We start from the raw sequence: 15,683 nt of genomic DNA, 5'->3' as shown, positions 1-15,683 counted from the left end.
GCTGGCATCCCAAATCCATAACTAGAGGGAAAAAAAAAGATTATGAAATTGCAAAACACTGTCAGACGTATCTATAACAAAATAGAAAACAGTAACAGAGCAATTCGCCATGGATCATGAAAAAGGGAAGAAAAAAAAAAGAAAAACAAGGTTAAGCATGAATCGACAGGCCATGTGAACATATAGAGGAAATAAAAAATGCACATAACCTATGCTTTTCACAAGAATTTTACCTAGTCACTGTCTACTAGAAAATCCCGTGGAGCCTCTTAGATAACATCTGTTTGTTGGAGCCCGACCAGGGTCTCAGCACTTTCTGCACAGAGAAAGGGAGCCTACCTATCTAAAGTTACGACTGCGAAAGATCGCTCGCTGTGTCACACTGAACACATACTTCCACCCTAACCAGCATGGCTTCCGTAAAGGTTTATCTTGTGATAGCCAATTAGCACTCTTTATAAATGACATCCAGTTGACCTTGATTGAAACATCCCAGTGTCATGACGCCCTCTTTTTAGATTTCAAAAAGGCGTTTGACAAAGTTCCGCATCAACGTATTCTCCTAAAACTTTCTCAGTTGCACCTTAATCCTCTTGTTTTAGACTGGATACGAAATTTCTTGACTAACAGACAACAGTTTGTGTATGCTAACAACCACTCCTCCTCTAAGAGCCCTGTCCGCTCCGGAGTGCCCCAAGGCACAGTTCTTGGGCTCCTTCTCTTCCTGATACATATTAATGATTTACCGGCTAGTCTTTCTTCTAACATTCGCCTTTTTGCTGACGATTGGGTAATTTATCGCCCATTCCTCACTGGTACCGACAACCGCGCACTGCAAGATGATCTTGACAAAGTTACCACTTGGTGCAACATGTGGCTAATATCACTGAACACTACAAAGACTTTACTAGTACCTTTTCATCGACGGAAGCTCCACCATACTCCGAAGTACGTTCTCTGCAACTCGGAAATATCACCTGTGGAGTCATGCAAGTACTTTGACCTTACACTTTTTAATAACTTTTCTTGGTCCTCTCATATTACGAACATCACTAACGAAGCCAATCACACGCTTGGTTACTTCCGCCGCAACTTGCGCTTCGTACCCCCATTTGCCTACACAAGCCTATTTGTTCATCGCCGTCGCTTGCGATGCACCTTCCCTCAAGTTCTCAGTCGGGGTGTCGCCCGCTCGGAACAACTACAGGTGCAAATAACAAAAATTTCCTCGCAGACCTTGCGAGAATCCTCCAAAGCGTCGTGAGCAGGTTCCTTTCGGGCCTCACTTTATCCATCAGCGCTGCTTGATCTCTCATGCGTGACCGGGAGGACCCTCTTACGTCACCAAAGAAGAAGAAGAAAACGAAGCAAAGAGAAGCAGCTCCACCCGTTATACATGACCCAAGCGAAAAGAAAATGCAAACGTGTTTGTCCAAAAGCAGAGGGAGGGTATCGCATTGCAGCTCACAGCGGGAACTACACGCTCACCTGCACATCATGTTGCGTAGATATACCAAAGCACGCAGTAAGGGCGTCGTAATTGAAGGCTTTCACCAAGGCTATAGCGCCGGCTGGCACGCCGAGACGGCTTGGCGCCAGAAGAAGCAATTACCCACGCCCCGTCGCAATCTTTTTCATAAATCGTTCCTTGGACTTGCGAACGGGGAAGGTGCTCGCTGGGTTGAAATAACGCTGATAATGCGGCAAGGTCAGGAACGCTGTCTGGCTACATAAAATCTTGATGTATATTACGCTTGCATTCGCGATGCTTGAACATGTGTCGCTGCCGTTGGGACCATTCTTAATTGATTTGTGATCAAAATAATTTATTTTGCTGCATACACAAATTATACATATGGTTCAGCTATGTCTGTACACTACCGACAAATTTCTGTAGGCACTCGACAGTTCGTAAACACTCCATGGCCCATGTTCTAGACGAAATTTGCACCAATAAACACTCTTTAGACACTCCATAAACTGCGAAGTGTCTAGATATGGATTTATGGACTTACATAACTAATAAATTGTTCACACGATGATTACAGTTTATGTACAGGTAAACGGAAAAACCTAGTCTAGGATTCTAGAGATATGATTAAGCTGGTAAAATAATTGTTTGATAGGAGATCGATTATCTTTCGTTCTTCAAAGCCCCCTGATGACGATTCGTAATGATGCATTGCATAGAGTAGAATGAGCGTAAGAGAAATACGCACAGATTGAAGTACAGTCCCTGCCGAAAGTTGCGAAGCCACGCATCCCTTGCGACAATAACAATACAAGGAACTTCAATAGAAAAAGACAAAAGAACTCCAATAACAACAGCCGGGTGCTTAGAAAACCTAGAAAGTGCGAACTTTCCAGTTTAATATATCAACAAAAGCCATTTTTGCCGGCACTTCTTTTATTGCCATAGTGAAAAAAATAAAATAAAAAGTTTTAAAACAAACAAATAAAGAAAAGAAACACTACTCTTTCGCACTCATTGAAATACAACACACAACAGTCAATATATAAATTTATATATAATATGTATACAAAACAGGCACACAAACTACGATGCATACAGTTGTGGAGCAGCAATTTTGTAAGCAAAGCCTCGGAACACAGACATTATTTGAGTCCTTGGACGTAACCTTGGGCTGTCGTCACGTGCTTAAAAAGTCACGTGAGTGCTTCGACGGCACAGTGGTCCGGGCCAAGCCGACCGATGAGTACAACGACATCTAGTTTAGAATGGCCAGGCTGGAAACAGCTTCGTCTGCATCGTCTGTACATACGAGTTGACGAGGAGGCCTAAATTGCTCAGGAGGGCCCCGTCGTGGTTTATGGCGGTCCGTAATACGAGATGCTATTATGCCATTCACGACTATTACGGAAATAAGTGCGGAGAGTATTAGAACGCGGTCGTTGCGCCGATGGCATCGTTTGGCTACGAGCAGAAGGTTCAATGCAGCTTAACCCACAAAGAGAACCGACACCAGCTCCTCGGAGAAGCGGACTGCGAGCTGCGTCTATACTAACGCCAGGACCATAGCTGTCGTTCAAAAGAAAAACTTTGCAGGTGCGCAAAAAATTCCCGATTCTCAACCTGCCATGCACACATATGTGTTAAGTAAATTTATTGAGTGATGCCTCGAAAAAAACAGAGAGAGAGGACGTGAACCGCCGCTAATATTTTAGAAGCAGCAGCGCCCGGTAAACCGCACCGAAGTGAATGTTTCTTTGGTCACGCCAGTGAGAGCGAAGTGACGATAGTCTGTTTCGTAGAACTATATACGGCAAGGTTTCTTGCTGGGCGAGCCGGCACATACTCGTGCATGAACAGGAAACCGTCGAACGGACGCTTACACAAGGTGGACGGGACTACGACATGAAACAGCGCGAACGCGTCGATTGTCGAAGGGGATCACGTCAGAAAATGTTGGGTCACGAAAGATGCGTGAGCGCCCCATCGTTATTTTGAACAGGACAATAGTGCAATTGTCTTGGCAACGGATCACACTCATACTTTTATTCCTTCCCAAATGGTGTTGCGCGTGCGTCGATTTTTCTGCGAAAGACCATTCAAGAAAAAAAAAAAAAAAGTGACAGCCGCTTTAGCATACGCCAATGAGAGTGAAAGCGAAAGCCTGCGCGCTCAAGAGACATTCATTAAATTACTTCGTCATTCTCATTCGGATGCGTTACTTCTTATTACTTGTTTTTCCCGCCATAGGTCGCGGTTTCGAGTGCCTTAATCGACGCCACCTTAATTAACGGTGCTTTAGTTAAGCTCGCCCTATTGAACACCAAAGGTCGAGGGTGCGACTCCCACGAAGGTCGTGGTTCGAGTGTCTGAATTAAACCCATCTTAATTAACTTTGCCTTTTTTTGGCATGATGAGCGACATCGGAGCCAGCTGTGGAAGAAGACGACGACGAACGCGCGATGAGTGGCACGAGCGCGTCTGTGCGCGAGGCGAGTTCACGTGACTTCCTGTACCGCACGCCGCGTTTCCCAAGGCCACCGTCTGATGAGGCACTTAAGGCTTTCGCCTTAAATAAAGTCAGTTGTAAGTCTAGCGCTCGTCCCGCCCTTTCCTTCTTCCGTTGTGTAAGCGTCAGTTTGCTGGTTTCTCGTTCATTCGCGATACTATGCACGACACGGGACGCGTTCGCGCCGGCGGATGGGTTCAGGAAACCAACGCGATTTCAACATCGAGAAAAAAAAAAAAGAGCCCCATTCTCGGTCGTTAGACTCGCTATGCGTAGCTCGCCGATTTCACCCCGGCCGTTACACGCCCCTTCATACCTGCGCGTGTACCGAAGCGAGCTGGTAATTTGCCACTCGCCGCTTCCGTATATCTCAAGGACTAGATAAATACATCGACGCAGCCGTGCGCTCCGCCGAGACATTAAAAGGGACAATACAGAGAAACACTAAATGAGTTTCGACTCATTAAAAAGCGTTGTGAAACTCTATTTTTCGTTGATTTCATTGCATAAGGGTGATTACTAGAAGAAAAAAAATCATTAAGGCTTCACTTTCATTTTTTTTAAGTTGGCGCCGATACCTCACTGCGGTTACGTCAGAGTGACGTCACGTATTTCAATTGTTTTTTTTTTCTTTTTCGTATTTAGGCCATTATGACGCTGTAGACTGTTCTCTAAACTTCCTAAGCTATGTATTTGGCTATAATGTAAAGCCCACTTTTACCGGTAAAAAAATTAACCAGTGCCCGAGCAGACGTCAGAATCAATGACGTCACGGCGGGCTAGTGCGGTAACTTCAGCGCGGTGCGCTAGCCGTCTTTCGTTTTGGCATGTTTTCTGGATCACCAAAGATCCTGTAACGGTAAGACTGACCTTTCTGCTGCTGCAGTATACGAATTTATTATTACAGTCTAACTCAATATTTCCGTTTAGCGTCCCATTAAGGAGGTAAGGAAGACCGCGTAATACGTCATATTACGCGTTATTTCGCACATACTTTTTTCCACTTATTAGTTTAAAAAACGAGTTAAGGAAAGAAAAATTGAGTCAGAGTAAACAGTTCAAGACATCGAAACAGGCTCGAGTCTCAGCGAACTTAGGCTTAACATTCATTATTTCTTACCGAGTACTCTGTATCAGCGATACACGTGCATTGTTTAAGAGATAACACAGGCTTAACATTCGCTACATATGGCCCAGTATTCTATAGAGCAGCGATACACATGTAATATCCGAGAGATAATACAAGGTCGTTTTAACAGAACATATGCGCCGTATAGCGACGAGAAATATCATTTAGTGATGGATGTGAGTTCGTGGTTGATATGATATGAGATAGAAAATACGTTATGCGACTGCCGTCGAATTGTCTAAAAAGTCGCAGTAAAGTCTGAAGAAAAAAAATTGATTTTCATTTGCGCAGTTTGAAATAATCAAAGAGCCCCCCGTGAACAAGGCAATACTCTTCTTAAGTGGTCACTTTGGAGGTGGATAACGATTTCGGTGGGAACAAAAGTCTATTACACACAGACATTCCTACTGTCCAAAAACAAAAAAAGAAAAAAAGAGAGAAAGAAACTCAATAACGGCAAATTTCACAATCTCTAAAGACGCGTAAATGCTAGAGAACCTGGCGTTTCTGTACCACCGAAATGACGTGTACGTGTACTATCATGTTGGGATATATTCAAACATTTACATTTGTGCAAAAATAATGCTGTACTACGCATTTGCATGCGTGTTTTCGTCAAGGTGTGTTATCCAGTGATGAGTTCACCATTCAAAGCAGATGAGCTAAACATTGCCAAGTCGTCAGTTTTTGTTTGATTTGGCGTAGTTGTCAAAGGTACAGCTCCTGAAAAATCCGCTCGATCCATTCGCGGTAATCATATGTGGCAGTAAAACACACAAGAGAGAGTTTGTTTATGCCTACATTCGAAGCGAGTGTTTCGCCCTTGCTTGCTACGTAGGTTTCCAAAGAGTATTCCACCGTCTCAAAGATTCCAAGTTACCAAAACTACTGCATCCTAAGTCATCAAAAGCACAGAAACAAGAGGCATATGCGATGCGGATGTACAGCATGGCCCAGTGTTAAAGGGAACACCAAATGGATATTTTGGGACTAATTACAGCTCAGTGTACACAAGAAGGCATAGGCAACAATTTTTTACCAACATAGGTCAACCTAAAGCGTCGCATCCAGCACTTTTCTCCCTATGGGGTCAATGAGACATTCCAGTTATGTTGCTCCGGATCGTAATTAGTGGTTCCCTTTAACATTATAGGCAACACCGTACCTCTCTAGGCAGCATCATATAGCTCGTACACACAGAAATGTTTAAATAATACGCATCCTACAGGTAAAATAGGCGTTCCAATGCGTGGAAACAGAAACGCAGAAATGACGCTTAGTAGGGCATTAAAACGAAAAAAAAAATTAAATATTTGAAAGTTTTAAATGGCGTACACCTTTGGATGATGTCAGACATGTATACGAAATGAACACTTGTGAAACCTTTAAGTCAGCGCCTTATTCGGTGAAACTGAAGATAAAAACAAAACAAAACAAATATGTGAAAGAAATATATATATATATATATATATATATATATATATATATATATATGCGTTTCTTTTTTTCTTGATGATTGTGAATAAAATAGAACGGCAGATGATGAACGCTAAAGTACTACTATTTCATAAACAAAACTACATGCGCGCTCGTGATGTTGCAGCGTTTACAAAGACGATCCCTCACAGGCGAAGCAAGTTGATCCGTTCGAGATTTTGCAACACTGAAGCAATGTAACGCTTTTGCAACGCTCAAGCAATGTAAACCAGAAAAATGTGCACTCGCTTTTTCTTCCTTTAACACTGACAAAACTAACCACAACACTAACGAGTACTTGCTAATGGCAACAATTATGCACAGCCTATCTACAGAATAAGAAATGTTGCCAGAGCTCGTCTAAGAGAAACTGTCACATTTTCAGAGCAACTTCAGCCACAATGAACTAGTGCGCCCTCGCGTGTGAGTAAGGAGGGTTTCAGTGGAAGAATTAGTGACACGGTCATCATAGCGATTTTGTACAGTGGCATCACTAGTTCACTACACTTTGCACAGAAAATAAAATTGCAGAGGGTCGAGGAAATATGATCCGCTTTGAGTCTGCAAGATCGTGTGCTGTGGACCAAGTCCAAGGACCTTTCCTCCAGCAAAGAAAGAAGGCATGGCAAAAAATTGCAATTATCAGAGTATTGCGATCAAAATTTTGCCTTACAAGCATGTTTCTGTACGTTTTGTCCAAGCTGTTCGCTCACACATGCACATGTAAGCGGAATCCAATGCAAACCTAATGCTTGGCAAACTGAAAGCTCTTTCTTTTCCTTTTTTTACATTAACTTAGATTTCTTCTCAGATACTTTGGCCCCTTAGAGAAGATATTTGCATATGTGGTGGCAACCTTTCTTCATAGGGATACGGGTTAGGCAAAGTTATCGCAGAAGACACGCGACGAAGTCTGTAGGTTCCGTATTAGTGCACACGGAATGCAGTTCTGTAACCACTCGCACCGTTGCTGCTCTCATTGAAAGGTCATTGACATCTTTAGCGCACCTGACGCAGGTAACAAAAATGAGAAGACAAGTTTGTAACCCCTACAGCGAACAACGTCACTGACATATTTAGTGCTGCATTGTGCCAATCTTGGCATGTGAACTAGTCTTTACAATGCATAGAGTAATAAGGCTTTGTACCACTTGCAAGGTCTGGAATATTGTGCACTAATATTATGTGCCCTTCTTTGTCCATGTTATGCCTCTCGGTGCTCTGAGCACCACTCTATCCGTTTTGGCACACGTACTTCCAACCATTTCATGCAAAACGAAGCTCATATCGCGAGCACTTATATCGATTACGGCATCTGCTTTCGTTAAGTATTTTCGTTTGGCTCGAATGTAGAGATTTCTCTCTGAACAACTTTGCATGGAGAGAAAAAAACACAAAAAGAAATCCCCCGGTAACCACTACAAGGAACGACTTGATCTCGACCACTCTTCGTAGAAATGCAGTCGTCTGGACCACGCTGCTTGTTGTTTTCTACCGTCTGCTGTTTTCAGTGTCTGTGCTGACGTTGTCATCGCTGTTACGATGATGGTGGACCCTCTGGTGACGAGGGCTTTCCGTGGTCGTCGTGGTGACTTCCACAGATTCGGCTTCTTCTTGCGTCCTGTGCTGGCGGTGGTGAGGGTGGTGATAGCGGTTGTTATCGCGTTCGTGTTGGGGAGCAGACGACTCTCCCTGCTGCTGGCTCGCAGAAGACTCCGGCTCGGCAGCAGACGAGTGGCTTCTCCCAGCAGACGACGCAGATGTGTCGTAGCGAACCCGGTCTCGGCGTTCGAGCGCTACCATGTGGCAACACTTGTGGAAGAGGGTGCCGTGGTCACCCACCACGCACTGCTCGAAGGTCCGCATAAGCCGGTGACCGTAGTCCGGAATCCGGTTTCGGCCGTAGAAGCCCATCTTCCGGTTGTGAGCCCGGTTCCTGTTGCGCATCCGGAGGCGCGCTGCATAGAACTTGGCAAAGCAGTGGTAGCCCTTGTCGCCGGCGATCTGGCCCAGCATGCAGCACGTGATGTCCCGCTGGTTCTCCCAGCCTGCACAACGAAAGACAAGAAGGAGCCGGCGGTTGAGTCGACACTTCCAGAGATATATTTTGTGAACGACACCTTGAATTTGCTCTACGAATGAAGTGCAGTACCTTTAAACACAGTGCAACGGTATGCTAGCATGTTTGCAAACTTGTCGATTTGTATGCGGTATACCGTCTCTCTAGCAGCGGCTCGCATCCTCATAAGCGAATGCAACTTTGCACTTTTCTTTCTTAAAAATCAGGCAATTAAATGTCGCAAGAACTACGTAGACTCCAAAATGCAATCCTTCTGCAAAATTTATGCCAGAACAGTACAGCGGTAAGTGCAAAACATTTTTTTCGGACACGTTAAGCAAAATATGCAGCACCATGCTTGCTTGCTTGCTTGCTTGCTTGCTTGCGTGCGTGCGTGCGTGCATGTGTGTGTGTGTGTGTGTGCGTGTGCGTGCGTGCGTGCGTGCGTATGTACGTGTGTATGTATGTATGTATGTATGTATGTATGTATGTATGTATGTATGTATGTATGTATGTATGTATGTATGTATGTATGTATGTATGTATGTATGTATGTAGGCACGTACGTATGTTGAGAAAAAGACAAAAAATGCTCAAACATGGGACAATCGGCTAAACGACGTAAGGACACCGATGCTACCGAGTGGCCTTTAATGCGGCGACCACGACATATATGGCAGTAAACACTTATGAAAAAAAGTACCCTCAGAGCAGGAAAACCGAAACAAAAACAACCTGTGAGTACATGCATCTGGTTTGTATAGTACGACACATTACCAGGAACAGCGCAGATAAACAAACGGACGGAAGGACACATTGTTGCGTCTAGAGTGCGTACTAGTCATGTCCTTCCACCTTCTGTTGTCTTTATTTAAGGATATTCGTTGCAGTATGCTTCAGCGAAGGCTGCGTTGTAGCTACACTATCAGAAACGAGGCTTGCTACGCGGTTCAACAACATTTTGTTACACTCGACCTTTAAGAAAAAAAAAGAAAAAAAAAAGAAAGACCGAGTAAGGCTTCTCGCCGAAGATTCCGTCGGCTCGAAATCTCGCGGCCGTGTTACGAGACACGGCCCCCACAAGAAAGAAAAGTCTCCCGGTTACGCGTAAACATGTTTGCCTCGTCCTTCCGGGCGCACATAACAGCGATTTTTTTTTTCTCGCCGGCCCGACAAGGACACGTGCTTGCGAAGATAAGTCCTCCGGGACGACCACACGACGCGTCGAGCACGTCTTTCTCGCGATGTCGTAGCCTCTGTCGAAATTTCGAACGTCGTACGTGGGACACTCTTAGCGCGCCCCTCACCAGGTCTGGCCATTTCGAGCTGACACGCGCAGTGCATACAATGCGCGCTAACGATCGTCTCTGCTAAGTGTTACATCCCTACGCGCCGCCGCGGAAAGAGCTTAAATTTAAAACAAAACGCCGTTGGCCCTCCTCCCTCGCGCGGACGCCGCGCTCCCAGCCGGAGAGTCGACCTCGATCGTGCAAGTGCGCCTACGTACATGGCAGCGCTGTGACGTCACTCATAGTGACACGTGACTTCGAGAATTATTCAAGGCAACATCACTTATTTGCTTAATCTGTTGCTTCAATAGACGAGTGAGAGTTTAGAGATAAAAAAAAATGTCGCAGTTTCGCCCGAAAGGCGAAGCATCGATTGCGATAGCAAATTAGTAGAGAGCTATTCGGAGTAGGGATAGTGGTTTTATCGGCTGCATAAACTTGGACACATTCGCTTACTAACTGAATTAACAATCGTGGTGTCAGCGCGCACAAGCAAACATGAATCGATCACACTGAATGACCGCAGACAACGACTGTCAAAACGCCGCAGCGGGCGAAGGCTCGCGCGGTCTATCGCTTCAACGGAAACTGACCGGCGAATGCACAGCGCATACAAAGGTCAGAGCCGTGTGGAGATAAGAGACGGTGCAGGCGACCGCCAACGCAGGGCAAGTTGTGCAGAGAAGTTGTTGGCAGAGGAGAAGCTGCCCCCCCCCCCTCCCTCTCCCTCCTTCCCGCGCTGCATTCCCGCTTTGTTGCTTTCGCGTGGGAGATTGAGTGGCAAGATACGCCTTTGGTGCCGGAGCATAGCGCCGCCCCGCCTCCCTCCCTCCCATACCCCCACGGCCTTTCGCGCGACGGTCGCGTTTACTTTCCGCCGTGCGTTCGCTCTCCGTGATACCGCGCGGGGGAGTTCGCCCTCCGTGATAGCACGCGTCCCCCGCGCGCTTTCGCTCGCGCATACGGCGCGCGGCGACGATTTTATCGCCCTTGGAATCTATACTGAACCTCACGGCGACGGCGACGCCGACGGCAGAAATCCGGTTGAAGTGTCCATATAATTGCTGTCGCAATAATAATAAAACATACAAACAGAATGTCTGCGTGTTTTTTTGTTTTACTTCGCATCGTAGCAAGAGAGATGTACTTCCGTTTCGTCTGCTTGCTCCTACGTCGTGCAGTCGCGCACGCAGATAACGAATCTGTCATTTTCTACTGTGTTCCAGCGCCGCGATCGTGCTCTTTCATCATCTCATGCCTGCATCAGTGCTCGTGATTGTGGCACTGAGGAGGTGTTCTCGTGCAGAGCGCGCAAAATCGTCCGCTGCGCGAAACGAGACAAACGCAACAGCTCGCGCGCGAGACCGTCACCGGAAGCGCGCCACTCAGCAAAAACGCGCGTGTGAGAGAGAGAGAGAGAAAAAGAAGGCGGGGCCCGTGACGTATGTGTCACGCGAGCCTCCAGCTCTGGTACGGGAGAACGCAGGTAGGGTGGCTAGAACTATTCTAGCCATTGTTAGAACTATTCTAACAATTCTAGCCACCCTAACGCAGGGAAGGAATTTCGCTTGCGGAGGCTAGACGGGGCAAATGGAGAGGGTGTCTGTGTTGGCGGTGACGCTCGTCTCCTCATGCGTTCGCGGCACAACAAATATTCATATCTCTACTGTTAACGAACTAATTTGAAAAATGCTTGCGGTAGAACACTTCTCAGAGGGCACGTAAGGACTTCCAGCGTTAACCAAAATTTGCTATGTAGCCTGGTGAGGGGCCATTTAAAGAAAATCGGCAAACTCAAGCCGCAGGGGGGCGGGGGGGGGGGGCATTATTTCAGTCCTTAGTGACGATTATTGGCCAATCTCCCATAATGGGTATGAAGGGGAAGAAGGGAAACCGAGGGGCCCGATTTTTTTATTAGTCATATCATAAGAAGCCAACAAGCACGCGTAATGCGAAGACAAGGGTTCGTGCCACACCCGGGGCCAGTGTTTTCTTCGTCCACTTTCATTTCCGTTCGTTTATCATTTCTTGAATTCAATCAAAAGTACAAGTAATTTCCCCTATGCTGTTCTCGGTGTCTTTGCTTGTTGGCTTCTTATGATAACGGGTGTGAAGCATTTATAGAGGCAAGCCCAATTAATCGACCAACCAACCAAACCAACAGCGTAATAGAAAGGACCGACACAGCAAAGCCGGTTCCGAGTTCCCAACTGCCGTCGCATGCAGTAAAAGAACCGGAACTGGCAAATTCGGCGTCGCTCGAAGCGGTAGGGAGCGGATGGAGCAGTATGATCCTACCGTCTTTTTTTTCGCCAGGTCACAGCCTTCCAAGGTTAGCTGTCAAAGTGTCCGACGGACGTTGACGACCCTCCTTGACAGGCGCGAGGCCTGTAGCCATCCCAGCGTCTGCGACACATCGCCGAGTCGATGGATGGATGACAGCCAGGCGAAGAAGACCGTCACGGATCACCGGACCACTTCCGGTCGCTCCGTTTTTGCGTCTTTCGGGTTCCCACACCCCGAACTCGGATACGACGCGCGGCTGAGGATTCCACGAGGCTCGTTATCGGTCCTTAGCCCTGTCAACAACCGCCGCCGGTTTCTACCGCCAAGAATACCTTTTCTCCCATGGGCGCGCGCGCGCCAAAGAAGAAGTCACGGGGCGCCTCAAGTGAGCGCGTTCGAGGACGAAGACGAAAAACGAGCGTTGGCGAAGCGCAACGAGAGCTGAAATTTCATGACGACACTACCGAGGAACGCTAGATCAGGTTATGCTATAGCAGAACGTCATTTCAAAGCCCTATACCAGTGTTTGCTTGCACGAAATACGTTGATTGCTGGCGAAGAAAATGAAGGTATACATAATTCCAGTCTTTGAATTTCGCGACGCCTAAACGTGACGTCACGAATTTCACCATACTTTCGCGTAGTTCGGACGTTCTGGCGCGAAAAGAAGACTGCTCAGAAAAGTTCATCGATGTTTCACAGCGCATTATACAAGGCGACAGAAAAGGACACGCAGAGCGCTGTGTGGCTCGATTAAGCCTTTTGATTAAGCCCTTTATTTCAGTATTTTCGAATAATTTAATCCTTCTTTAACTGCGCACAGTTAACGAGCCCCGACAAGTCGACATCCATGACGTCATGGGTACATGGTGCGGAAATTTCAAGGCGTCGTCGGCCCCCGTCCATGATTATTGCGTCATTTACGTTTTACAAAGCCTCCGTGACAACGCAAGAACGGCCTATTTGGTATCACGGAAGCATACGTCGGCGAGCTCACCCTTGAGCCGAACTCAGCGACACCCTTTTAAGTCGGCGTGAGCTCCAGTGAGTTAAGTATAGGTAACAATCTGAGTGAGTCGAAATGAGTCTAAATCGGAATGAGTCGAAATGGGCGCAAGTCTGAGTAATAGTGTGTCCCATGCAGTGATCGAGCTTGAGTAAGTTCAAGTAAGTCTGAATCACAAATGATTTAAATTGTTTTATTGCGATAGCAATTATATAGACACTCCTAGCGCATTTCTGCCGTCGCTGTAATCTTTCGTATAAAGTCCAAGGGCGATAACATAATCACGCCGTATGTGCGAGTGAAAGCGTGCGAGGCTCGGCCCATTATTCCGTGAGTCCTAGTGAGTAGGCGATTTCGCGCATCTGAGTACGCCTGCGTGAGTATGACTCCGTGAGCCTGTGAGTCTGAGTGAACTGGCCTAAGTCTCATTTCGGATTTTGTGAGTCGTAGTGAGTTCACCGAGGTATGATTCTTGGAGATTTAGAATTCGAGTGAGCTGATTTGATTCTGGTCTAGCTTCGCCTGCGTTAAAATACTTCTCATACTTTTGATTTTAGTTTCCCTTAAAGTAGCTGGTACCATACAATACCACGTGAAGTGCGCTTAGTGAAGCCGAAACAGCAACACGTCAAAAGAAACAAAGGAACGAGAAGAAACAGGAGAAAAGGAAGGTGCCATAAATGCAATGTAACAAGACAAAAAAGAGAAAAATGTCGACGTACTATGTGCATCGCATGCGTTATCAAAAAAGAGAAACCAAACCGGCAAGGCTTGGAGATACGTAAGAGAATGAAACAAGAAAAACTATAATAATAAAAAGGCAGCGGATGCTACCAATACTTAGTCCTCACTCATCTGTCAAGACAGTTTCCTACACGCGGAATAGCACAAAAGCAGGAGCAGAGCCGAAAGCGAAGCGTCCACAATCTCGGCGATGAGTGTACACTGGCTGAAGAGCGCAAATGCAAAGGGAAAGGAAATAAAATAAATATCGATGCGCACGACGTACAAGAGACAGACGGATAACAGAAGGATCGTCTGGCTCTTCAGCAAGCGTCGTCGGCAGCCGAGCAGACGCAAGGGAGACAGTACGCGCAAAGAAATAAAAATATAGCAAAACAAGTTCACAAATTTCAGGTGAAAACATATCTAATAAGAATCGGTAGCGGATTTTACTGCTGATGTATCTTTCTTACGCACGACATTTAGCACTCGAGGTCCTGAGAACAGACGTGGCTTGTGCCTGTGGCCCTCGATATAATTGCGCTTTCGCGAAGTGCTCATCCATCAGCCTGTAACGAGGACTCGGCGTTTGCAAACGAAGCCGCAACGCACGATAACGAGTCACGCTATTCAGTCGTCAGCATCGATTGCAGCCAAGGTTTCAGCCTCACAGACGAGACAACAGAAGAGATCGTCTGCTTGCATGATAACTGGGAGAAAGACCAGACGGCACGCAGAAAACGGTGGCGGAGCCACAAATAACTTGGCTTTACTATAGTAACAAACCCGCATGTTTATTTACTAGCTTCGATCCCAATCCCTGAAACTTGCAATATCGGTCAAAAAAATAAAAAATACCGTGTGCAAACAGGCTTTGCTGCTCAGAATCACAGACGATGTTAAATTAGATTCTAGTGTTTTACGTGCTAAAATCACGATCTCATTACGAGACATGCCGTAGTAAGGGGTTCCGGATTAATTTTGACCACCTAGAGTTATTTAACGTGCACCTGAATCTAATGGGTACACGAGTGTTCTTTGGATTCCGCCCCAGACAATGTACCCTGACGCACGTCGAAGCACTCTTTTCCCTGGCTAGGGTGTCATTGACCATCCCATTATGCGGTGTTCAGCACTTAATGCTAACATCGCAGTGCTGTACAGCTCGACGGCGCGTTGGCAGTCTCAGTGGCGCGTACTATTCAGTCAGGTGCCCAGGGCAGGTATATCGTAAGAGTCCACCTATATAGTAGGATACAACTAAAACAAAAAAACAGCAGTTGGCAACAAAGGCACACGGACCGCGCGGGCTTGTGCTACTCCGCCAGTCAATCACAGAAGCAAACAAAATCGTCGTCATGCAACCTTTCCAAAATGGCGTCGTACTTGATACGACTGTACTTGTCGTACCTGTACGTTCCACTATAATAGACGAGTGAAAACGTATAAAATTACGCGTTTATAATTTTATTTTTGTGACTACCGCCTTATTTAGGTAACAGGGAAAGTTCGAAGTACGAACTATATTTGCAGCCTCGCGGCCCGAACAGTGGCTGGCGGTTATGAGGGCGTGGGCGGGGCTTCACTGCAGACTTAAGTTGTATCCGACTATAGCGGACATGTCCATTTCGTCGGCTGCAGTGCTGATCTGATTGGCTGGGCTGGGGTGCGCTTTAGCAGGAGCCAGGCGCCACATGCCAATCAGCGCTTCAGCAGCAGACGAAATAGATATGTC

At 46.4% G+C, this 15,683-nt stretch overlaps 1 protein-coding gene across 1 annotated transcript in view; it reads right to left on the bottom strand.

Moving 5' to 3' along the window:
- Window positions 1-2,389: 2,389 nt before the first annotated feature.
- Window positions 2,390-15,683, bottom strand: part of LOC119452899 (uncharacterized) — a 38,563-nt gene continuing 25,269 nt past the window's right edge. Inside the window, exon 3 of the mRNA XM_037714853.2 lies at window positions 2,390-8,633. Within this exon, the coding sequence (XP_037570781.1) occupies window positions 8,077-8,633 (557 nt within the window). The 3' untranslated portion in view covers window positions 2,390-8,076. The remainder of the gene's footprint in view (window positions 8,634-15,683) is intronic.

Source organism: Dermacentor silvarum, chromosome 5 (assembly GCF_013339745.2).
Source record: "Dermacentor silvarum isolate Dsil-2018 chromosome 5, BIME_Dsil_1.4, whole genome shotgun sequence".
Taxonomy (NCBI): Eukaryota; Metazoa; Arthropoda; class Arachnida; order Ixodida; family Ixodidae; genus Dermacentor; species Dermacentor silvarum.
This window is presented reverse-complemented; position numbering and strand designations above follow the sequence as displayed.